This window comes from Poecilia formosa, unplaced genomic scaffold (genome assembly GCF_000485575.1).
Source record: "Poecilia formosa unplaced genomic scaffold, Poecilia_formosa-5.1.2 Scaffold2, whole genome shotgun sequence".
Lineage (NCBI taxonomy): Eukaryota > Metazoa > Chordata > Actinopteri > Cyprinodontiformes > Poeciliidae > Poecilia > Poecilia formosa.
Genome location: NW_006799941.1, coordinates 2,395,776 through 2,420,980, shown reverse-complemented (window position 1 = coordinate 2,420,980; position 25,205 = coordinate 2,395,776). Strand labels below are relative to the sequence as shown.

At 36.9% G+C, this 25,205-nt stretch overlaps 2 protein-coding genes across 5 annotated transcripts in view; both read right to left on the bottom strand.

The window, feature by feature from the left end:
* Nucleotides 1–12,255, bottom strand: part of atg7 (ATG7 autophagy related 7 homolog (S. cerevisiae)) — a 36,652-nt gene extending 24,397 nt beyond the window's left edge. The window contains exons 1-11 of one of the 3 annotated variants that reach the window (XM_016670419.1): nucleotides 12,175–12,255; nucleotides 9,789–9,995; nucleotides 9,627–9,681; nucleotides 6,965–7,082; nucleotides 6,731–6,808; nucleotides 6,493–6,609; nucleotides 5,047–5,193; nucleotides 4,684–4,772; nucleotides 1,836–1,957; nucleotides 848–938; nucleotides 300–444 (exon numbers count right to left, since the gene is read on the bottom strand). In XM_016670419.1, the coding sequence (XP_016525905.1) occupies nucleotides 300–444; nucleotides 848–938; nucleotides 1,836–1,957; nucleotides 4,684–4,772; nucleotides 5,047–5,193; nucleotides 6,493–6,609; nucleotides 6,731–6,808; nucleotides 6,965–7,082; nucleotides 9,627–9,681; nucleotides 9,789–9,960 (1,134 nt within the window). In that variant the 5' untranslated portion in view covers nucleotides 9,961–9,995; nucleotides 12,175–12,255. Of the gene's footprint in view, nucleotides 1–299; nucleotides 445–847; nucleotides 939–1,835; nucleotides 1,958–4,683; nucleotides 4,773–5,046; nucleotides 5,194–6,492; nucleotides 6,610–6,730; nucleotides 6,809–6,964; nucleotides 7,083–9,626; nucleotides 9,682–9,788; nucleotides 9,996–11,758 lie in introns of all 3 variants that reach the window. The other 2 variants (XM_016670417.1, XM_016670425.1) reach the window with 2 other exon arrangements.
* Nucleotides 12,256–15,952: 3,697 nt separating this feature from the next.
* Nucleotides 15,953–24,925, bottom strand: hrh1 (histamine receptor H1). Of its 2 annotated transcripts, XM_007549404.2 has the most exons (3): nucleotides 23,801–24,925; nucleotides 20,464–20,529; nucleotides 15,953–19,876 (listed from the first exon to the last, which is right to left on the bottom strand). In XM_007549404.2, exon 3 carries the CDS (start codon nucleotides 19,721–19,723, stop codon nucleotides 18,038–18,040), a length of 1,686 nt encoding a protein of 561 aa, XP_007549466.1. In that variant the 5' UTR covers nucleotides 19,724–19,876; nucleotides 20,464–20,529; nucleotides 23,801–24,925; the 3' UTR covers nucleotides 15,953–18,037. The 2 variants fall into 2 exon arrangements, with proteins under 2 accessions (XP_007549466.1, XP_007549456.1); XM_007549394.2 differs by lacking the exon at nucleotides 20,464–20,529.
* Nucleotides 24,926–25,205: the final 280 nt, after the last annotated feature.

Below are 25,205 nucleotides of genomic sequence, written 5' to 3'. Positions count from 1 at the left end.
CACATTAAAACTGAATTTGGGTAACTTTTTTGCACCATACCAAGCTCTGTTTGTGTTGACAATAGAGAGGAGAAGAGTCTGAGTTAACTACTGTCAATATCAGTAAAGTGTTTAAAGTGAAGTCATAAGAAGAAGCTATTTAAAGGGAACTTGAGAAATGTCTCTTGTTCATTCAGCAAGAGAGAGCAAAACTTTCAGCAAATAACAGCAAGGCTAGTTGGAGTACAGAAAGGCTGCTGTTTTTAGCCATGTGTACTTTCAACCGCTGATGTGAAATAATTTGAATTTGTCTGTCTTACCATGAGGGTCCGGGCAACATTGCAGCCCAGAGTCCCAGCACCAAGAAGGAGACACTTTGTGTTGACAACTTTGTCCAAGTCTAGAGAAGGAACCAGCCTCCATCTCATTAGCTTAAGGTTCAGGTCCACTGATGACTCTGCAAGTCTGCAGGAAGCAGAATGGAAAAAAAAAAAAAAAAAAATCAAATGCCTTCAGATTATGATTACACTTTGAAAAGTTGAACAGAATCAATATTACAAGCATTTTATGCACATTAAACACTATATCCTACTTTCAATCATTACAACAGACCCATTTTTTTTCAACCCCAAAGAAAAAAACATATCCAGACAAGCATATGTTTAAAAACATATGTGGGCTCAGGGACTCTTGATGAAGAGTTTAATCAAGTCCATTATTATGGGAAAAGATGGTAATATCACCTAACTCAAGAATATTAATGAACTGGAGGTCTTTCCCTAAGATTATATTATATGGAGAGGGTGTTGAAAAGATTTTGGTGCATTGTCAGTAGCAATAGACAGTACCAGTTTTCCAAAGGTTTTACCTTTTAGGATCCATGCATTCACTCAGGTTGACCATCCGTGGTCCCATTGCTCCCTTTGGATTTTTCTCCCATCCAACACTTTTAAGACACACTAGGATAATAACAAGCAACACTTTTAAAAACAAATTTAGCCAAATAGTGCAATCAATTTTCGTAATCGATGAAAATAATGCATTAAAATTCATTTTAGGACTTTTAACATTGAAGATTGATTTATCCTATTAAACTGTTGGACACCAAAATGTAATGATGTGGTAATTTGTTGTTCTCTGCAGCCCCCTTCATCATACTTAGTGCACATTGCTCCTTATTTACTGCAATTGTTGCTATGGTGCTATGTGCTGTAGTGTAAAATAAGCAAATGGATTAATTGAAATGGGAAGCAGTGACATTACTTAATCTTTATCTTCAATCAGCTTTCTTGAATATAATTAGAGCAATGTATGTGACTTTTTTATTCTTTATTTCATGATTTATATGACAGCAACGTCTATTCTCATGCATATTTAAAAAAATCTGAACAAGGTGGATTGGTTTATCTTTTCAAAACGCCACCAAATATGCTGACGTACTCAGAACAGTTCAATTTATTTTGGTTGCTTGAACACATTCACAGTGACTTAATTAAAAGCTGTGAAGTGCTGATGGAAAAGGGTGAGGAAAACAAAGACGCCTCGTTGAAACCTAACATAAACCTTTTCCAGATCACAGAGCAACTCCTCTTCCAATGCCGCCATTACCATTTAAATTGTTTTCATTCCTAATTCGGCAGACAAAAGGATAACAGAAACGCTTTGTGAGATTAGATTGAAATGAGTAGTCTCTCAGAGGAATGAGAACCAAAACTTAAACTGCATCAGCAGCAAAGAGATAAGTTCACACCTGGCATGGACAGAGTTATGCGTTAAAAAAAAAAAAAAGGTGCGTTTGTGAAGATGCAAAGACATGTGAGAAGACAAATAGAGGTGGGCAAATACATTAGCATTACCTGAGTTATTGGGAAGCTCAGGTAGCTTGACTTGGAAGAGGACACTGTGCTGGATGGAGCGGTTTCCCTGCAGAGTTCGGTCTCTGAAACACAGCACTTCCACCACGTCCAGTTTAGAGCCCCTGACACACACAAGAACATCACTCATTCATTAAAGAGCTAAATGAAAGTTAACCCTTATTGCCTGTCTCACTATTTGTGCAAAACCAACACAGATGCTGCACTATTTTTTATGAAGTAGTTCAAAATGTTTTGGATTGCTGAGTAAAAACCAAACAGGCAAATAGTAGAGACATCGCAGCTACTTCTTAACAATTAATCATAGTTTTTGTTTGACAGTGTAGTCATGCATGGGAATGTTTTGATAAAACAATGACTCCCTCTGACTGCATGGAAACTACAACTAGGTTTTTACATGATGAGGCTAAACTCGATGGGAATTTCTGCTTTAAGCAATAAAAAACCTTTTCAAACAAAAGATTTAGTGATAAAAAAAAAACTAAGCCAAGCAATAAAAAAACCCATGTTGACAATTAACTACACACTGGGCATAAAAACCAGCAGTTTTACTTGTTGTTGTTTATGGATTTTTATGCCATTACCAGTTTGTTATAATTCGAGTTGCTAAACTCTGCAATTATGATTTGAATTAACTCATTTCCTCTTGTGTTTAAAAGCTCTAAGAAAGATAAATAAAGCAGAGTTTAAGCTGATTTGGTCAGACAAACTGAATATCACTTTACCCTGCTTTTCTTCCCTGCAATATTTCGTTCCAATACAAACACTGGTATCACCCTAAGTTTTTGGTCCAGGTTTATAAAAATGACTCACATTTAAATGTTTCTCAGGTCTCTCTATGATTGACAGAGGAACGGCCAAATGAATCATCTTGAGCAGAAATAGAAACGTGCAGGCATTATAACATTACTGGGACCTTTGTAGGTCAGCCACCTGTGACTACTGATATTCGGGTTCAACTAATTCATCTCGGCCACCTGTGAAACAGATTTCAGCAGCCTCACAAACTGGTGCCAACACCTTCAGGAGGACATCTGTGACTGGAGGAGGACAGCCTTTAAAATACTGCTTTTATTCTACCGAGGAGGAAAACCAAATACAAAATGCTCAATGCTTTAAAAATGTCTTGCACATATTGTTTGCTCATTTTTGAACCTGATGTACTCCTCAACACAGTAGCATCTGAAGATAATGAGTGATTTTTCTGTTGCACAGCTGCAGGTAGTAAAACACAAAAAGTTAAAGTGTAATGGTTTGTCCTTGTAAGAGAGATTCAGTAAATAAGAATAAGTTAAAAGTTTCTCATGTAAAAAAAAAAAATAATGAACGTAATCTGTTGAAATATGATGCAAAAATTATTTGATCTTGAATAAACTTATTATCAGAATGAAGAATAAGCATAATAACTCTGCACTTGGGCAAAGTTATAATATTTTGAAAAAATATTTTGTTCAATTATTTCTACAATTTCACATTATTCAGCATGGCTCCAGGCAAAGCCAGCGGCCCAGCAGGCTTCTGCTCGAAAGAAGTAAAGTTTTTGAGTGGTCTAATCAAAGTCCTTTGACAATAAACAACTGCTCTTTGTTACAGCTATTTTTTTACAGCACTGCAACACCTGCAGATTGCTTCAAGAATTTTCCCTCAACTGTGATCAGCTGTTTGTGTTTTAAAATAGAAAAAAAAAAAAAAAAATATATATATATATATATATACATATATATATATATGAAGTAAAAATTTCTTCTTTAATTGATGCTGTTTTTAGAAGCTATAGCACAAAGTATGATTTGTGATTTACACAGAAAAAAAAAACACCTTCCAAAACATTCATCATTATTTTTAGAAAATGACGTGTTATAAACAGATTAATGGGAGAAACATTAATTCTGCTGTCAATATCAGTCCCACTGATACCACAAAGTAATGTTGCTCAATTAATATAGAGCACCACAAAGCACCTTTAATCTTGAGTGGCTCTACAAAGTGCTTTACCCGCCATTAGACGCAGTCTCAGGTAACATAGATGAGTCCCAAGAGGTCGAGATTTAAACTACCCACTCCGCTGTAAGTGAATAATCCACTCGGCTACCTGAGTCACTACCATGCCATGTTTTCAAAATAGATCCTTTGAAACTGTTAATTAATTTTCTCGCAGTCCACATCAGTGGGTAGATGCAGCCTTTAATTTTTATGTTTCAGAAGTTCTTTGAAGTCTGTTTTATACATTGCGAATTCATTCATCTTATTGCTTAAAAAATTCCACCTTAAACTTTGAGACGTTCAGACAGACTTTCTTACAGTTAGTTGTATAATAAGAGCAAAGTTTCTGTTTGTGATATAGTAGATATAAAGATACAGTTACTTCTCTGGACACCTGCACTACCTCCTCCCTGATCTTTGTGTAAATATTTGATCCTTCTCTACCCAGAACTCATGTGCTACATGTCTGGCACAAATTAAACAACCTGCACCGACTTCCCTAAGGATTGCTAAGAATTTTATCCTCTGAACATTTCCTAAAATGTTCAATCAAAAATATTTTTTACAACAACTCTGCTTGAAATCTGTGCTGCACAATTTTATTAAATCTGAAGAGTATCCAGCAGCTTTTCAATCAAGATGTGCTATAAATAGAAGTGAAAGTCAGGAATCATGGTTAATTGAAATATCTTGTCAAGCACATCAAACGTTTCATCATGCACTAGTACTTGTTGAAATTCACTGTTTCACCATGACTGTTTCAGCACACATTATTTAGAAGATTTCCTCATCTTTTCTCTGCAGGAACACATGCAAACACAGACTCGCACACAAACGTTTTGTTTACCACTGCTTGGCCAAGAGGACCAGGAGGTTTCTCAGAGGCCAGCCCGGATGTTGAGACAGCGTACACGGATCGTAGACGCCCACAGTCACCTGGAAAAATCAAAGAGGAGTGATTAGTCTCCCAGATGACTGTGCATCTCTGTATCTGATTTTGAGAAATAAAATGACAAAAAAAAAAAACATTCCCTTTTGAAAACGGTTTCAAATGTCATTTGATGGCCCTATGAATACCGCACAAAATGCCTTAAAACTCTTTAAATCAATACTAATCATAAGAAATAAGTGCTATACATTTGTCTTAGAAAACATTTCAGAAATAAATTCATGACTGGATTTGCATAATATAATGTTTTTACAAAAATACCTTCTTAGTATCAGTAAAAAATGCCTCCCAGTCCTCAAGTAGAGCCATGTGAACAGCGTCATCAGTGTATTTCATCAGGAAAAAAGGTACTGCAGTGATCCCTCTCTTTATGCACAGGCTGTCATAGGCCTCCTGCAGGGCTGAGATCTGACAAAGAAATTATAGCACAAGAGTTAAATGTTTACATGTTGTCAACAGATACATCTGGCTTTTTACAAAATACAGCATGATTACTGGCTAAATTTACTTTTATATGTAAAAAGATAGCAATTTGCCAAGTACACCAAGACCCAATTAAAACAGATTTCCTAAACTGCCACTACCATATTTAATTGTTCAGAAATTGTCATGCAAATAAATATTAAAACATTCAATATTTTCAAGCCATTTATCAGCTAAAACATTAATAACTACCAACAAGAGTTAGGACATGTTCCCTTCCTTAAAAAAGACATCTGTCATCTCTGATTGGTTGGATACAGACGCATGCTCATATGCAACTTATTTCTCTGCTAAAAAAAAATTCAAAGTAATATTCTGTGAGCTTAGAAGTTAATACATGCCAAAACATTAAAATACCTGCTACTAAGCCTCAAATATATCGCCTTCACCCTATTGGCGTTTGCAGAAAAATTAGATTTTGGAAGGCAAAACTTGTTGCCTAAATCTGTTTATTTCAAACAAGATAATATTTTGCATGACATTGTAATATCCAGTGTGTGACACATTGCAGTAGATGCCCACACCTGACACAGATTACAATAAGAACTACAAGTGAAATAATCATCACAATGACTTTTTAATATTGTGCAATATTTTTTATATTACCAAACCATGTAATTTTCCAATGGCAAAACATAGTGGGGGGGGAAAAGCTGTTAAACCTGTGTGTTTGATTTAAAAACAGAAAATCAAAGTTCAAAGTCAGAAAACAATCTGATATCTGTCAAAGTTTGGGGTCTGACTTGGAAAGTAGGAGGTAACTGAATCACCAAATTCCTAAACCGAATATGACTGCTGCTTTAAAACCTATGAGCTACAGAAATAAAAAGCTTAATTTTGACAGTTTAAATCATACTGAAACAGTAAAACACTTGTACAATCTCAAATCTTGAATCCTGACAAATATTTTTTTATGACTTTTATTGCTAGCAGTAGTCAGCCTAACTACTGAGAAAAATTTCACTGGTTTTCCCAAATGCAAGTAACACATGCTCAGCACTGGGTGTGGTATCATTCTCTGTCTAATTGCAAAGAAGATGCTTAAAATATATTTCACAATAGAGTATTTAGAACTGTTAGAGATATTTTTTTTTTTCCAATTTGAACACAAATTTATCCTAAAAGTTAACTTTTTAGAAAAGGAGAAATACTTGCGCTACATCATAACTTAAAATAAGAAATTTAAGATCTTTCATTCAGTGAATAATAATTAAAAACGCCAACCTGTTTTGGAGAGAAAACTTCCTCTAGGATAACAGGCGGCTGAATAATTTTTAATGCTTCTGGGAAACAGAGTGCAGGGAAACAGAACCAGTAGTAGAAATGGTATTTCTTGAGGTCCTGCAAAGAGATGTCAGATGGACATCAAAATTATAAAGATGTCCATGTCAAAAAACAAAAAAAAGAAAATCACAGGATACATGAAAATAAAAAATGTATATGGTTATTTATAAAAACATACTGCAAAGGTCAGGAGAATGAATCTGCAGAGGACAGAAGGGTTCTTCAGTGCAGCTCCAGACTGTATGGCCTCCCATATCTACACAGGAAACAATTTCTCAATCTTCTTTTTTTTTTCTGTGCCCAGCTCAACTTTGTGACCATCTCTAACATGTGTTTCACAGACGTCAAATCCACATGAATGCATTTGAAAGCATATTTGTGTTTGTGAAAATTCCTTAAGGACACCCTTTACCTCTTTGGCCTCTTTCTCCAGCAGAGCCTTTTTATCAGCAGCCTTAAAGGCATCGAGTGTGTTGGTGTTATACAGCATACCAAGAGCTGGACAACAACGAGCCGGAGTCGGACCATCACTAACAACAAGAAGAAATGATTAATCTCTAAATTAAATTGTTGAAATAAAAGAAAGTGATCAGAAAGCAAAGAACATGTCAACAATACAGGACTCTCACTTTATGCTCAGTTCGAGAAAATTAAGTCATGTCAGACCTTTTGAGGTAAGTGTGTTGCTTTTGATGTGTCACCATTTTGAAGAGTGCATGGGTACGGGGATCAAGAGTGGGTAATTCACAGTGTTCTGCTGCGTCAGATAGGAGTAATTACTTTTGTCATGACCTTTTCTTTTTGTTTTTTATAGCACAGATCAGCTGACACCTGGTAAAGAAATTGTATTGTTCTGAGTGCCACCAAGTGGCCAAGTAATTATAAGGTAAATTAAATTTATCAGACAGAAAGTGAAGTACAGCGACTATAATGTGTCCTTAGATATCGTATCCCTTTTGTTACTTTTCCAAATCAGTCATAAATCAATTATTGATAAATGAACCAGCTCTATGACAACTGAACGAGCTCCAAGAAGTTGAAAACAGGTATGCACACCAATAGCTCATGTTGAAATATTTTATGTGCTTTAAAATGATCTGAGCAAACACAGTTTTAATGTTTCAAGAACTAAGACAAAAGGTAAACAAACCCATTCTTTCCCCTTTTCTTGTATGAAAAACATACATTGACAGAGCACTGAGTATAAACACAGTCTTGCGTTATAGTGTAGTATTATTCCATCAGCGTAATGCATTAACACATTCAACCTTGTGTGTATTCTTGGATCTTTCTCCTCTCCTCTCTCGACCCCATTTGTGCTTTGACGGGTTACAGGTGAGCCCAACTCATTGGCTGAGAGCGTCAGTGCGTTTCTGTGTGTGTTTAATGGGGTTTGTTTCAGGCGTCTGATTAGTTCCTGCCTTCTCATGTGTGATTTGAACACTCATTTTCCTTCAGCACCTGCATGCTATTCTTCTCTCCATCTCCAGTTTCCCACTCGAAGCGCTGTTGTGAATCGAGTGGAGGAGAGTGTTGTTCCCTAAAGTGACAACCCAGATTCGGTGAGGATGGGCAGCATTGCAGTTCAATCATTTTTCTGAACCGCTATACCAAATAAGGACTTTTGTTTGGTTCTTTTGTTTGTCATTCTCCTCATAACTTTGAAAGAGTATAAATTACTAACGCCCCACAGCATTTTATTGGTGCGAAAAGCTCATGCAGCTTGATGAAAACCCAGAGGACGGTCTGTTTGGCCACATGTGACTAGTGTAGAAGGTGTGTCGAGTCCCACTACACATGGAGACACTTGAATCACCCAGTATGACAGCCAAGAGGCTTCCTTTAGCCGATAAGGAGGTGAAGGTGAAACACAGCTACTTGGAATGAGAGGAAAAGCACCAGCATCTGCAGACTGGAACATGTGGCACTTGTTCAATCTATTTTTAAACTACAAGTAAACTGACTGACAGTTCTGGACCTCAGGCGATAAACTTCCTGTTCTAAGCTAACCAATAAATACATTTAGAATCTTGTAGCAATGCAAATTAACAGAGAAAGTGCAGCAAGCGTGTCAACAAGACCTGGGATTCTGATGGCGACTCATGGGAGCTGCAAGAAGAGAGTCTCATTTTCAAGAAAAGCCATTGTTTCATCAAGGTCAAGACTGTTTCTATATAACAAGTAATACTTGGTACAATTTTAAGTCCAGATATTCCATCCATACAAGTGCCACTGCTTGGTTCCCCGATAAAAAACAATATCTGTGCAATAATAATGTAGAATGCAAGAGATAAATTATGTTTTTATTGCTAATGTTGAGGTCTCCAGTTTAAATATGCATCAATTTGCCCTTAAAGTCTAATAAAGGGGAAATACATAAAGATTTAATTCTACCAGGATTTTTTTTTCTAAAATGCTCACCAGTGGTATAAACAGGTTTTGATCAACACTGTTTTATTGTATAGGTGGAATGTGAACATCCACACCAGTCTCAAGTCTTTTACAGTCCCTAATAGGTTTCCTTTCAAAATTACCTCCATCTTTCTTACGATCACTGCTGACTCACTTCATGGACTGTGCATAAATAAGGCACCCCCACAACATGATGGTGCCATGATAATGTTTCACCATGGGAAGGGTGTGTGTAAGATGAGGTACACTGTTCGTTCATATTTTTTCACACAATGAGTTTGCATGTAGTGCCTGATCAGAGAACCTTCTTCCACATGTTTGATGTGTTCTCTGTACAAATGGATCATCTTAAAGCTTTCTTTCAAAGCTGGCATTCTGCTTAGCTTTTCATCTCTTCCATTTAGAGGATTGTAATTGACTTGATACAACTGGTTCACAAGAATAAAAACTCAAAAATAAAATAATTTCAATTGTATATCATTAAGATCGTATTTCCTCATTTTGTCCTTTTTAATTTGTGTTAGCCAAATAGCAAGATTTAATGCATTCACCATTGTGATACCACTTTAAATTAATGCATTTGATGTAATAAAAATGCAATATCAACAAAATAACTACCTCATATTGTTTAAAAAAAACTACAAAAAAAGTGTATTACTTACACATCAAAGGCGCTGAACTCTAAAGTCAGACGAGTGGGCAAGCCGACAGGGTCACCTGTCAGGTTTAATACAGATCAAAAACTGATGAACTGTTCACTGGGTGTTTCAGTGAATAAATAGTCTTTCCTTGTTAATGTCCCAGGATGTAACATTCCCACTCACCATTATAATAGTATCCTTTGATGCACTTGGGGCTCTCGTCCAGTCTGTAATCATTGAGCTTCTTCTGGGTGAGCTGGTGCCAGAAGCCTGCCTCCAACGCGCTGCTGAAGGGTGCAAACTGCAGCTTGAGGTCTTCAGAGGATAATGATGCTCCACTGATGTGAGATGCCATCAGGACTTCAATGACAAATTTCTACAAACACTAAACTGAAGGAAAAGGGAGCAATACTTATTAAGAACAAAGAGCGATAAAACTATATTGACAATCATGTCTTTGACCAACATGATTTATTCATTTACACATAAAATCATTATTGCTGCCACTGTAGCCGTATAAGCAGGAACACTTCTGCATTTATTGTTTGTTTTGCAGATGAATTGTTAGAAATTGGAATACCAGTAGTGGGATTAATATAATCCTCAGCTACTGCCAAATACAAAATTATTCATTTTAGCAAGAGTTATTTACCTCAGGTGCTTTGACATAAAACCAAAAAAAGGAAACAAACGGGATAAACATAATACACAAATAAAACTTTACAGTTTTAAAAAGGAAATCTTTGTTCAGACATTTTTTCTGTACCTCATACACACAAATGCAATTTTCTGAGTTCACTTTAAGTATCGCAGCCATTCAGATATAATTTATTATTAATTGTTAATCACCTTATCGCAATAAAATTTTTATTTTGCATTTTTGTAAATCTTGGGTCTGAGAGGGTTACTAATAAATTAAATATAATACTTCCTGGTAAATGTCTATGTTTTTCCCCAAGAGGTGATCTTAAGTTTCAAATGGCAACTTTTCTAATTAGCTTTTGTTTTAAAATAAAATTACAGTTTGACATAAATTATTCTAAATTATAATTATTAAAAAATGCCTTTTGTAATCTTTTTTTTCTTGTAGTTTTGAACACACATCTTTTAACAGGCCAGTTTTTGACAGACTGACCCTGTGTAACACTGACAATGAACAGATGCTGTTCCATTTCATGGAAAAGCTTTTTCTCAACCAGATTTGTCCTGATTTCCCTTGCACAACACACCGGGCCTTGACATATTTCAGGTTTATGTCGCAAGTTGTCAGAACGTATGACTTTGACCAATCAGTCATCCACAGTATTTCCAGTGGAAAGTTTTGTGTCACGATAAGTTACTAGCTTCACTGTTTGAGTCTCAGCTGATGTAAAACAGAGAGATCATCAGAGTGAGCCATGTTGGGAAACAAACGCTAACAAAGATGAGGGGAAATCTCATTACAATATGGTTCTGCAACAGTAGAGGAAGAAACAGATGGGAGAACACAATAAAAGTTATGTCAGTCAAACTGCGACACAACAGTTTCCTAGTCTTTGAAGGAAACAAGCCCAATATGCTGACATCCTATTTCAGAACCTGTCAAAACGACCTATAGTTCATTTTCTGATACCAGATAGTCTTACTGTGAAATGGGGTACACTGAAGTCACTGTTTGTGACTGCAAATGGCTTGAAACTGGGTTAAACTTCCAGCATATGGAAATGGACATTCAGATTCCCTTTCAAAAATTAGTTAATATTTATAAGGAGGGTAAAGGTTTTAGTCTCTAAATTTGCAAAGAAGGCAGGAATACACTCCTCAATATCTGCAGGTCTGACTGGTGGTGGTTCTATACTCCACACATTTAATTATTTTATTTGCAAAACAAAAAAAAAGTCTTGTACTTTTTCACTTCACAATTTGTGTTGTGTGGCGTAAAAATTGTTGTGACTGGACAAAATATATTTTCCCTAAGCATATACTTTTTAAGGCTTTCCTTAATGAAGATAACTGCATCTTAAGCAGCTTACACGTGACTCATATACAATGAGATACAAAGAGTTACTTTTCGAGAAAGCACACAAATAACACAAACCAGACGATTCGGATTAGTTTTATCCACGAAAGATACATTTTAAAAAACAAAATTCCTCCAGTGTTTCTGTACTCACCCTCAGCTGCTACTTCCTGTTTCAGATGGTCACGTGAACGCAGGATTTGTCAATAAAGCGGTGCAGTGTGGGTAAAAGCAGCGCGTCACTTTTAGCTTAGCTGTTTGCGGCTTCCTCGGTGTTTTACGGCGCAAGAACCATGGAGTAAAAGACGAAGAACCAGAACAAGAACAAGAACACGCAAACGACGAAGCAAGAGAAAACAGACAGAAATCTGTAGGCGCCGTTTCTTTTCATCTCGGACGGAGAGATGAAGTGATAACAGAGGCTGCTAAAACACACTCAGTTGGTGGTATAAGCCCTACTGTTTAGTCTCAGCAGGCAAAGCCTCACAAAAACACATCAGTTATGAAACAGGATCTCTATTTTACTTTGAGGAAAATGCAGAAATATATATATATGAATCTTATTTTCACCTGTGCAGTCACCAGAAAGTAAGAGATCCGATTCAGACAGAGGGGGGCGTCTGTAAATGTTTCTTCCCAGAAACGGTTAGGGACCGTTTGTAAATGTTTCTTCCCAGAAAAACGCCACACTCGACAGCTTCAATCAAAAGAATAAATGTTTTTATTTAAGCATTGTTTTCAAGGTAGGATTACGTCCTGGTGTTTACCATATGCAATACAAATAGTTTATGTTATTTAGAAAGAGAGAAAGCATACCCAATTTGTAGTATATAATTTACATGTTGGCATCAAAATACACAAAAAATACCGATAAGTTTTACACATAGAAGTTTTTCCACCATTAGAATTATTTCCCTTTTGCCAAAGTGTTTTCTGACTTGCAGATAGGCTCACATAAGCTTCAAAACTGCATAACATAGAGCCATTTTTCATTATTTTGTTAATAATATATATTTTTCATACCATACCGTTTTTGACCCAAACAGAAAATGTACGTCCACATCCCTAAAAGCAGAATGTGAAAAATGTCTTCCTCCTTGGAATGCACCGGTGCAGAAAGTTGGTATCATCCAAGTAACTGAGTCCAAAACTAAAATGGTCTCAGTTCAAATTACAGGAAAAACACAGTTCTTTGTCAGTAGAACATTAAACCTGCTAACATGTCAAAATAAAAAGCTTTAATTCCACATTATGAGATTTTCTCTTCTACACACATGCAGAAAGAGAGAACAGTGTTGTTTGCATGTAGGAGCTTGTATTGATACATATTGGCCATTTATTTACTCACCTAACAAATTAATGTTGAAATTTGGTGTTATGTTCACATTCTGGGAAGAAAAAATTAATAAATGCAGTCCCAGATGAAGGAATCCTGCAGCTGGTCCCAAACTAGCGTAACTGTCACTTTGTGTTATGTTTTCATTCGGTGTAATATCTGTAAAATGTCACAGGTGTAAAGTATAACTTGTCAGGAAAACGTTGACCTTTTTAGCCCAGTGGGACTAACATTAGCACCATACTGTCAGCGCTGTCAATTAGGAAAAGCTGAAGCACTTAATAAATGTCAAAAACCAGGTTAGGTCATTTAGAAACACTGTCAACTCACATTTTCCACATTCCTGCGATAAAACTGAGCTATTAAAAAGTTTTCTTTTCATATACTTTATTTATGACTCAAAAGAAATGTTCTCCACTCAGGTTAAATCCTGTATGACTGATGCTTTAATGAGTAGTTGTATGGTGAACACTAAGGCCGAGCTGAGCGCTGTTGGCACGTAAGAGCACAGCATTAAACTGCAAGCTGTGCGGGCGAGTCGTGTCTGGGGAGAAAAATCTCTGTCAAGCAGCCATCTTCACCCTCACTCTCGTGGCTGCTACACGCTGTTTGGTGCCACTGGCGGTGAAATTAGAAATAGGGTGTAGGAATATGTTGCTGTTTTGGCCAGGATAGAGAGACAGTGGAGAAGTAAAAGTGCTATTGTCTGCTCTCCAGCTTGTGGTGAAGGCTCCCTACTGGTTGTGAAGAGCCCAGGGCTTCTGTACTGCTACTGACGGCGCACAGGGACCAAAACTCAAACACTAGTCTTTAGGGCTAGTGTTTGACTATATATACATATTAAAAGTGTCAAAGATATAAATTTTTCTTTCTTTTCTGTCTAGGGTGGCATTAAACCGTCATGGCCTGTGTGGACGCTCACCACAAAACACTTCACTGCTGAAGAAAATATTTCTTTTGTTCATTTGTTCTTGGTGTTTGGACTTCAAAATCGGCATAAAAATAGTAAATGAGCTGTGTCACAAAGTTTACACTAATTGTGATAGAAAACTTCATAAGCATCTGACAAAAACACAGACACACATATAGAGATCTTTGCTTTTTCTGTTTGCTTCGTGCCCTACTGTCGTTGGATGGAGATGCCTTTTACAAGTCTTACAGAGGTGGGTGTTGGCGAATAATTGGTCCATAATTAGATGCATTAGTTAAGCCAGTCATTAAGAATTTATGATCTTTGCTCCATGTTTACAGTGATAATATCTGGAGTGAATAAAACCTGATGAGGAACTTTTGAGTTTACTGTAAATGTTTCCACCTAAGATGACACCTGATGGATGTTTTATTTTATACACCTACCTGTCCAGGTGAACACTATTTCCAGCTTAGTACTATCCTGGTCTAAACTGTTGGATTCGGATAGATTTGTTTGAATTTTACATGCAGCTGCATCTCTGAGAAAATTACAAGTCATATTGCATAAATCACACATTCATGGTTGCTTTTCCCACAGGGCTGTGCAATAATATATTTTACACTTTGGATAATGATAAGGGAGAAGGTGCTACATAACATCATAAAAAAAGAAAATAGACGTAGAAAGAAATTTCCCAGCAGAGAGAGGCTCTGTTGTCATTAAATGTTTACTGTTGTGTCTGGTGAGAACTGTTTCTGTGATTCTGACGTCAGATTTGGCCAAAAATGTGCCTTGGCCTATTTTAGCAGTTGTTACTTTTTATTTTCCGGTTACAATCCTTTATCTGCTCATTGAGGGAACATGCCACAGCCCAGCTGTAACTACATGAGTTGGCACTGTTTGTTAAAATTAAAATTAAATCTTTATCTTTTCAATAAATACTTACCAGTCAGTACTACAGTATTTTCATTACTTAGCTTTAAATGAATACCTTTGTTTGTTTTCATGGGTCTTTTATCTTATGTTTTAGAGATGTATGTTTGACATGAAAGTATTTAAAATTTTAATTGTCTGTTTTCAGTGAATATTTGTAACAATTATTACTACATTAATTTTAAATCATATTTTTTATATATGTGTATAGCCATAAGGTAGTATTAACAAAATTAGTTTTACATAATATAAAAAGGAAAATGGAAATAATTATATGGGTTAGGGATAAATGTCATGACAAAATTAAAATGTCTCTCAGCAATTGGAATGTAAATGAGCATATTTTAAAAGACAGAGCAAAGAAAATTGAAATAACAGGAAATAAATGTGTCCCTTTTTGACCCATGTTTTGCATATCAATTCGTGTGCATCTGTTTCTATTAAAGAGTTGATTTTGTTAAATTTATAAGCCAAGTTAAACACAGTAGCTTTCTAGTCAATATTTAATTTGACCTCTGGACACAATGTAATGTGTGTGGATTGTTCAATAACCAGAGCAATCCACACACACACAAAAATCAAAGCAAATTACTCCCTAAATGATGTTATGTATAAAAAATGGGAATGTTACTGTACGTATTGAACACAGTTACTTAAAACACTTTGCAGGAACGTCTTTCTTGATAACTGCATTTAGATAGCAACCACAAGTAATCCTTAGGTGTGATATCGACCCGTTATTCTACACAAACTGTCATCAACTTGAAAGGTCCAGGGTTTCTATGCACTCCTTCAGTTCTTTCTAATTGGAATCAAGTCAGGTGGTTAATTGGGCAACTTTAGAGGTTTTACTTTCTTTTTTTCCTGAAACCAATTAAGACCATATTCAGAACATATTCCATGTTATTACCATTACCCCCCAATCTCCTTATTTGTGGATTGATTTGCTTTGATTTCTCTGTACTTGTGGATTACTTGGGTTTTTTGTCAATGTCAGGTGTGAATTTTCTGTAACCTACATCAGAAATATTTAAACTGGGAAAACAAAATGTGGTTTCTGAGCTGACATTAATTCTATTTAATTATGTTGAGTCTATTCACAAAAGTTTTCTGAAGACACAATGTTGAAATGTGAGTGTATACCACATATGAAAGGACAAGTTTTATTTAAAATCATGTTTAATTAATGAAAAAATCAAGGAAAATCACAGAATTACCAACAGACTTAAGTGTCATGTTGTTTCATGTTATTCATTTTTAACAACTTTAGAACACAAAATAAATTAAAACATTTTCACATAGCTCTAAATAAAAAATACTGCGGTTTGCTGTAAACTTGAACTCTTACTCCTGGCTATGAATGGAAATAGAAACACATTATAAATAGAACCGTCATTGATGCTTGCTGTGATTTAATGATTTATTGACATGTATATACAGTAAGTCCAGAGTTATACGTTTAATTCCTTTGGATTGTATTATGACAAAATATTTTTGACTCATTTCATGTTCATTTGAAGGGATATTTTTGATTTTTATTTTTAAAGGGAGGCTCTATGGGGTTCTTATCCATCTTATAACACTCTACCCTCATTGGTATTCCTGGTGCATATGTAAAACAAACCTTAGGGGGAGAAAAAAAACCCAATGCTTAATTTCCATTACTATAAAATCAGTATAACTACAGCTTCTCTTAATATATTCTTTATTTTTAATTATTTTTTTTAGTTGACTATTAGTTCCTATTCCCCAAGGGTGCAATTATGACACAGGGGCTCATTTCTGGGAGCTACTCTTCACCAAACTATTCAAGTGAAGCAAATGTATATTATTTCACACAAGTCAAAATAAATCTTTGGAGAAATTAGCCTCTCAAACTAACTTGTGAATATTTACAGCAAAGCTGGATGAGAATTCAAATTTACCTTGCCTTCACTCACAAAGAGGAGGATAGTAAGAAAGATACTCAATACATTGCTAAAGAGGACTGTGTCAAAACATACATGGCATCATGGGGTCACAGATCCTACTTAGAAATAGCAGGACATCATGTCAACCGTTTGTGTATGGTATGTCACAAAACAAAATCTGTTCTGCCCTACGAAACAAGTGTAAAGTTGGTTAAATTAGAGCAAAGAGCAAAGCCAGTTTCTGATATCATATTCCAGTTTCAAAACTTCAATTGCATTTCATGCAGGCAGTGTTTTATAAAGTTTTAGACCGTTGTCACTTTTGCATTGAAGGTTATAAAGACAGTGGCCTGCTCTGTAACAACTTGCAACGTTGAGTTAAGTAAAGGCACCAAAAATAACTCAAGTCAGAAAGTGCTAAACAGAATAAAACTGCATGTTTTCCAATCAATATAAAATTCTTGTTCTCCATTGTTTATGTTTGGACTTGAGACAAAAGTTATGCTATTTCCTTTAAAAAGTCTTCTTAAAAAGTTTTAATTTATTTATAATAAAGCACCAATTCACAACAAATGTCATCTCAAGATATTGTAAAGACAAACAGATCGTAATCATAAATCACAGTTTAAATCCAAATAGATACATTATAGTTCAGTCCAAAATATAATGCAGTGCAGTTCAGTTTATCATACCAACTGGTAAAAAGTTAAGGAAGGCCATCAAATTATATTGAGTGATAAACTTTGCAGCAATACCTCCTCCTGAGCGACCAATTTACAACAAAAGACGATTGATTGCATTGAGTCATTGACAAAAGGAGAGAGTAGTGTTATCATGAGCTGTATGTATTTTTTTAGGGAACTGACTTACTTTAGGTTGGAAAAAAATCCATTTTCCGGCTGGCTCTGCTCTGCCTAGCCACTAATTACCACTCTGTGGTCATAACGTCTTTCTCATTACGTCTTTACGAATGTGACATTTTTCTCTGTTTACTGCAAACATGCATTTGATATTAATAACAACTCAACTAACTGTAAGATAATCCAACTTCTGCTCTTAAGAATGAATTCCTTTATCTCTGGACACAGTGCAATAATATCAGCAAAACAGACAAAAATAAATAACATTTTACTCTAAAAGACTCTGTAAAATGGCGAGTTACAAAAATAAAATCTGAGACTTAATGTACAAAACAATCTGCCACCGAAAATATGCTTTTACTTTATCAACGATTAAAAAAACATCCAAGACCATCAACTTTTTTTTTTGTATTATCTATTATTTTTGGTAACACTTGAAGAGCTTAGATTTCATGACTCTTTGCTCTTGCAGTCACATCAGTCACAAATTGATCTTGAGAATATTTTTGAAAACGCGTTTAAAGTTTCCATTGCAGAGTGGGTATATGAAAGGGTTCAGAGTGGAATTGATGTAACCAAGCCAAATGGTGAACATGTGAAGATCGTGATGCACACACTCTGGGCAGAAAGCCATGACCATGAAAACTATGAAATAAGGAATCCAACACAGCAAGAAAGCAGCGATTATGAAACCTAGCTGCTTGGCAGCTTTATGCTCCTTATGAATCCTCAGACTTTGAATTCGATGTCGTGATTGGTCTATAAACCTGTGCCACGCCTGTTTCAGAGTCACTCCATTATCCGAGTCTATTCTGGTGTCCTCGACTCCTTCCTCCGGCCACGGTAGCGCCTGACTGGGGTCGTAGCTGTTGCAGAGCACATCTGTGTACCTCTGCACGTCTGACACTGGACTGATACCGCAAACTCCACTCACAGAGTTTGTCACTGTGACATGGCATTCATTGAGAGAGGCCTGATGTTTGTTCTCATTGTTTCCACCTGAGCATGCCATATCCTGCGGCGCAGACGACTGGCTCAGGGGAAGCTCCGGTCCTGGCTGCCCCTCTTCAGGCGACAGGGAGCACGTTTTACCCCTCCGTGCCATTCTGAGCCGCTTTGTTGTCATGGAAAGAAGTGACGTCTGTTGGCACTTTACGCCTATTTTTCTGTGAGTTCTAAAAGAAGCAGATTTAGTTTTCTCACCATCTTCAAGTGAATATGTTTGAGCTAGAGTGTTCTGATCTAGCAGTCTGTCTTTTTTTAGTTGTTTGAGGGAAACCTCTGTTTCGTTCCCGAGGGATTTGGAGTCATTTTTTTTAGGGCTTGGGGCATTGCCTCCATTCTCATTTTCTCCAAATGAATCTGCTGGATGAATGATTCTCTCTCTGTCTCGTAGATGCTGCCTCACCGCCAAGTAGATGTGTGTGTAAAACCACAACATCAAAATTGAGGGTACATAGAAGTTGAAAACAGCTGTTATCACCTTGAACCACGTAACAAAGCGAAAGTCTGTGTCACATTTGTTCTCCTCCTCAGGTTTAAGGTCCACATGTGTGAACGACCTCCATCCTAAAATAGGGATTATCCACATCATTGAAAGTAGCCAAGCCCCAGAGATCATCAAGCTCGCTTTTCCCCGTGTTCGATACTTTAGGTATTTCAGAGGTTGTCTGACTGAGCGGTACCGATCCAAACATAAGATAAACAAGCTAAAGATTGATGCTGTGCTGGCCACATAATCCATGATCAACCAAAACTGGCACACCGCTCGCCCCAGACTCCACTCATCCTCCAGCAGATACATCAAGTTCAGGGGCATAACTGTCGTTCCCACAATCAGATCCGCCACTGACAGGCTAACAATGTACAGGTTTCCCACCGTGTGGAGAGTTTTTTCTTTCTTCACTGCATAGAGGACAAGCAGGTTCATTATGATGGTGAGGAGCGATAAGAGGCCCAACGACACTCCAAGGAGAGCGTTATGGAGTGAGTAATGCAGGGTCTCGGTTTCGTTGAGCCTTGGATCATCACCATACGGATGGTTGCTCCAGCTTCTGTTGCTGTTGTTGACATAGTTGTTGGGGCTGAGGTCCAGGAAGTCTGCAAAAGGTGATAGACCAAATTCCATCATGTTAGGTGAGATGAAGTCTTCTGTATCCAGTCCCATTCTGGACAGCTGTTGGTTGTTTGGCCATTAGATTGAAGCCTTTTGTTTCTTGTGTCTCCCTGTGCTCCGGTTACAGCAGAAACAACAGCCAATCTTCAGTGCTGGTCAGTGTTTCCTTTGTCCCTTGGTGTATGTTGTTCAAAATCCAAATATCTGCAACACACAAAGCATGACAAATGAGCCTTCTGAAATGTATACATTGCATAAAATTTGTTGAGTTGATATAGTGAAGCCAAATAGTAAAAACTTTGAACATATCCTGGTGCAATTTTACTCCATCATCCAAAAAAGAAAAAAACATCAAACAGCTGTTAACCTAAAAAGACCAGGCCTTTTATTCAGAGCTGCAACCAAAAGGCCAATTGTTACTTTGGAGTAGTTGCACACATTTAAAGCTCATGTAAAAAAAAAAAAAAAAAAAAAAATATTAAAATTATTATTAGTTGTGCTCAGCTGGAGAACTGGGCAAATTTGTTCATTTTCAAAGGCCAGCAAGATGGAAGAACGAAAGAAAACAAAACTCAAATGAATTTATATTTGTAGTTCGCCACATACACAACTAACATGTGTAAGGAAGTGATCTGGTTAGACGACATTAGAAAAGTTACATATTTTAGTCCACATCACCCTAAATACAACATTCCTACAGAGAAACATGGTGGTGGTAGCATTATGGTAAGGGGATGCTTTTTTTCCATCAACAAAAACAGGAGCGCTGGTCAGAGATGAATGGAACTAACCTGGCAGAAAACATGTAAGAGACTGGCCAAACTGGGGCAGAGATTCACCTCCCAGTAGGTCAATGACTGTAAACACAAAGCCACAGCTTGGTTTAGATCAAATTATATTCATGTGTTGGAATGGTCCAGTCAAAGTCCACACCTGAACATGAGAATCTGCAGTAAGACTTTCAGAAAATGTTGATCACAAACTCACTCAGTTTGAGCTGTTTTGACAAAAAGAAATCAGTTACATTTAGTCTCTGGATGTTGGTAGAGACATATCCCAAAAGACCTACAGCTGTAATTGCAGCAAAATTATTGACTCAGCAAGGCTGATTATAAATGCACCTCTCACATGGTAAAAATGTCACAATTATGTACTCTGTGTTTGAAGTTCAAGGTGTCTTTGTGTTTGAGGCTATAAAGCGACAAAACGGATGAGTGTGTGAGTGGTATGAATACATTTGCAAGAAACTGTAAGAATATAAGACACAGACCGTCAACAGGCTAAATAAAAACAAATGACTAAAATCACACAATCCTTCACACTATTTTAATGTATTCTGTCTTCTAGTTTATATCTTGTAGCAAATATCATTAACTAAATTATTTTCTATTTAATTTCAGTGGAACTTAAATGGGGTTTTGACCTCAGTCACAGACAGACAGAAATAACATATTGGTGTGCATTTTCTTGGATTATTTCAACAGCGAACTCGGCAGCTTTGAAGAGAGTTAAATCTGTGTTCATCTCTCTCTCATTCACTGTCCAGCTGGCTTTCTTCAACACTTACACGAGGAAAGGGCAGCGAGATGGGATTCCATCACCAACCCAGCAGCAGAAAAACTGAGCTGAAAAGGAGCCACTGCTAATACGTCTCCAGTGCCATATGATGGATGTCGTGTCCCAGGGTTTTCAAAATCATACACAGCAACACTTCTGGATGATGAAGTGCTCCAAGTGATTTTAAAACATATTGCCGTGGTGCTGGAAAACATTCATCTGTAGCAGTTGGGGGTATCGATTTTTTATGAGAACGGACTAAAATAAGCCAGTTGCCATGGGTGCAGGTGACGTTGTTTGTTTATAGATTCAAATTTTTTAAATATTTTAATTGAACTCCTTTTCATTTCGACATTTCTGTGGTCTTTGCCAATTTAAAAGCATAAATATTTAAAATCAGCGCACCATTTAATCAATTGGCATGTCAAATGCCTTAAAATACCGAACCTGCATTCAGAAAAATAATCACAGATTTCACAGTGCTGATAAGACCTACATTAGCATAATAATGTCATCTGTCGGTCTGTTTCTCTTCGATCGGTTTGTGTGTATACATGCTTACTCATTGATGACATAAGCAGCAGGAGGAGAAAAAGATCCTTTCTAAGGCTTAGTGTTCAGTGTGGAGGAAAAAAACACACACACCAACCCGCACTGAGAGCTGAGAGGGTTGGTGGTGCATCCATAACAACTCTCATCGTGGTTTCACATTAATGGAGAAAGCTTTTTACAGGGAGTTAAGCTGAACAAGCAAATTTTGTTTTTTTGTGTTTTTGTTTTCCACCATGTTTTAATTTGGCCCAAAACTTTTAGGGGCTTACATCAGAATCTGACACGGGAAACCAATTCCAGTTCAAAGAACTTATAAAATAAGTAAAACAATAAATTGTATAAGCAATGTTATTTTTATGAATAGAATAGAATAATAAAAATATTTGCACAAAACAACAGACTATTTACAATATGAGATGGGCGTCCAGATGTCAACAGAAATGTTATTTAAAATGAGAACAACTTTGCAAATAAATGTACAAACACCAGCATGTATGTAGACACTTATTGAATTTGTCGGGACCAGCGATGATAATATAGACTGTCTAAGGAAGGATCTATGATAACAGGTCTTTGTGCACTTAGGATGCAGCTGAAGGTGCTCTCCAGTTCACTTTGGTGGTAAGCTACATTGTAGCAACCGCTGCCCTTGGCCCTCTTAGCACCACCAGCAGGCAAGGTGGGCAAAATGTCTTGCACAAGATGCATTGAGAGGACAAAGTGGGGATTCTGAACCGGCAAACCACCAGCTACAGGTCGAACTCCTCCCTCCTGAGTCACCTTCACCCCAACTCACCAGGTAGTCATACTTGGTGTCCCTGGTGTGCAGGGTTTAAATGTGGATACAGAAAAGTTGGACTGGAATGCATAACTAGTTATGAATGCATAACTAGTCAGTAGTTTGACTGCTGCACAGGCACAACTAAATCAGTAACAAAATTTTGTCGGTATATCAAATTTCACTGTTGAGAATCAAATAAAATTGAATTTATTGTACAGATAATTAAAAAATATGAAATCCAATTTCAACAGTAAGACTACTAGCATAATTATCACATCATAGATATTTTTCTATTTATGATCACAGTAGTTTATATCTGTTTTTGTTTTTGTTGTTTTATATTTATATTTTGAAGACATTGAGCCAACGTTTGCTATAAAACTTAAAAGTGTGTTCATTCTTGAATAACCTAAACTACTAATTAAATTTTTTGAGGCTCATGCTTCTCTGCTGACCTGTTTCCCCGCCTCAGGGCAGCTGAATTGCTTATACCTTGGGCCAGCTTTAAATGTAAGCATTACAGTTGATGGATGGATGTTTTTTCATCTTTCACCCATTTGTAAACAGAAGCGAAGCCACATTCCAGTTTTTTTTTAAGTAACATAAACATTTATATATGATACAATAACAGACTGAAAAGGGAAGCAGAGGCTGTAAACGTGCTGTCCCTCATGTCCTGATGACATCCCGTAAAGAGAGCTCAATAAAAATATTTAATTTAGCAGTATCACCTGAAGCTTCCATAAATATTACTGGTGTTAAATCTGAGGTAAATGTTTGTGTATCATTTCCATCTCTATGTACCTGCCTCCGCAACACAAGCATTTAGGTACCGTCTTACTACAGACAACGAGACTATGTAAGGATATGAACAGCAGGGAGAATAAACCTGCTGTGCGCTGCACGTAGGCTACAATGCAATCATGTGTAAAGAATGCAAAATGTTTAATTTCATTACAGAAAGGAACACACAATAATTATTGCGTCGTTTGTCCTCTTGCAGCTCAATAGGGCGCATCTATCAAAAAATATTATCGGTAGACGCGCAGGAAGACACCTGTTGAGAAGCGGCGGTGATAATGTTACACAAGGAACTTTCTTTTCCTGCCAAAACATCCACAAAATGCGCATTTTCTCTACAATTTGTCAAAACCACTCCATAAAAAAGTTTCACTTTAAAAAAACAACAACAACAACAACAACAAAAAAACACAACTCATGCGAAGTGTTAGACTTACTGTAAGAGATATACGCTCAGTAAAATCCTCTTCCAAGCTGTTTTCCGCTCAGGAATCCGAAAATGAGTGGGAGACAGGTTTGAATTGGAAATGGATCGTTATCATCCCTCCCTCAGCTACGTCCTTCCTCCTCGTTCACGTCTCTGGGCTGAACTTTGGAGTTAGTATGATAAACCGGCGAACAGCAGCTCGTCAGGCTGTAGGAACGGGGGTTTTACTGGGAATGGCGCATAATCATTTGCAGTGCCATGATTCAGAGGATGATTCACTGGACAATTACGCGCAGACTGTGAGCAACTTCCTCATAGTAGCCTGTTAGACCTGGACTTTACTGTAAATAATAAAAAGAAATTGGATGCCTCCAGATCTCGAGAAATAACAGCGCTTATTAGAGGAACGTGAATTAATTTTCGTTTGTGCAAGAATTATGTTTGTCAGAATAACTGGAGGAATAATTTGCGTTTCCAAGACCACGAGAATTGTGCGCATCATGAAACAAACCTTCGTTTAGGAGTAACAGAGAGATCTCTTCAGGGGTTTCTAGTCAAACACTGATAACTGTTAAAATGTGGAACATGAGAAAAAATTTGACTAGAACTCAAGGATTTTTAAAAAAATGTATTTTAAAAAAGCGATGCTAAATGAACATCTTGTTCATATTCATATAAAGCCAGCGTTTTCGGACTCCGTCTGCTGGTAATTGAATGTCTGGACAACTAATGAGCAAGCGTTGGCAAATTTATTGTCACCTTGTTTTGGCACCTCGTAACAGCTCTCTGCCTGGTGCAATCATTACCTGGATACAACACGCGGTCATGCGTATTTTTTATTTTTTTAAGATACATGCAGAAATTTGCAGAGGGAGCTAAACATTTTCTTTATAATTGCTGAGAGACGGAAGTTTTCACTCTGACATCATGGTAAAGCGAAATAAAGAGGGCAGAACTTCCTTATTGTCAAGGGTTTTGCAAATCAGTGCATAATAAAAAAAATGAATCTGGCCCATGTTAGGTTTTGATATTTCAAACCTCATGGGTCTGAAGCAGGGGTCTTCAAGTCCAGTCATTGAGGGCCGGTGTCCTGCAACATTGAGATGTTTCTACGCATCAACACACCTAAGTCAAACAATCAGGTTACAAGCAGGATTCTGGATAACCTGACTGCATAATGAGAGGTGATTCAGTCATTTGATTCAGGTGTGTTGGACCAGGGACATGTTAGAAGTTCAAAGACACCAGCCCTTGTGGCCTGGAGTGGAAGAGAAAAGACACACAGCAGATTACACACTTTCACTATATTACATAAAAACAAACCAGAATGGAAATTTTATTGTGAAAAAAATATGAGTGCATGCCATGATTCCAAAGAATAGAGATCAACAATTTCCTGCAATATTTTTTTTCTA